General features: G+C 70.8%; 1 protein-coding gene across 1 annotated transcript in view; it reads left to right on the forward strand.

The window, feature by feature from the left end:
* The first annotated feature begins 434 nt into the window (after positions 1–434).
* SERTAD1 (SERTA domain containing 1) overlaps positions 435–520 on the forward strand; it is a 2,469-nt gene continuing 2,383 nt past the window's right edge. The window contains exon 1 of the mRNA XM_015407650.1: positions 435–496. Within this exon, the coding sequence (XP_015263136.1) occupies positions 435–496 (62 nt within the window). The remainder of the gene's footprint in view (positions 497–520) is intronic.

Genomic DNA, 520 nt, shown 5'->3' on the forward strand with positions numbered 1-520 from the left:
CTCCTCCTCCTCCTCCACGTGCAGCTGCTGCTGGTGTGTCCTTGGGTCAGTGACAAGTTCTCTCGGAGCGGTTCTCTCCGGCGCAGTCCTCGAGAGAGCTCTCTCGGCCCCGCCTACCTCACAGGGGGTATCTGTGGTGGGGAGGGGAAGGAGATCGCGAGCCGCTCTGGGACTAGTCCTTCGGGTAGTGAAGGGCCTTGGGGTAGGCAAGGCAAGGCAAGGCGGCCGGGGTTGGGGCGGCAGCGGCGTGTTGGGCCAAAGAGCAAGAGCGCCCCTAGGCGCGTGCAGAAAGCCCCTCCGCGCAGCTCGGGCGCAGGTTGGGGACGGCGCGCCTCAGCCAATCGGGGCCGGGCAGGGGCGTGGCCTCCGGGGAGCGCCGGCCTCCTCCTCCTCCCCCCCCGCAGTGACGTCGACGGGCTCGCTCCTCCCCTCCGATGCAGATGAGGGCGCCCGGGCGAGCCCCGCGATTGGCTGCCTCCGCCCACGCCTGGCGAATGTAGCCGGGCTCCGGCGGCCGAGA

The sequence above is a fragment of the Gekko japonicus genome, unplaced genomic scaffold (genome assembly GCF_001447785.1).
Source record: "Gekko japonicus isolate JY-2015 unplaced genomic scaffold, Gekko_japonicus_V1.1 scaffold1471, whole genome shotgun sequence".
NCBI lineage: Eukaryota > Metazoa > Chordata > Lepidosauria > Squamata > Gekkonidae > Gekko > Gekko japonicus.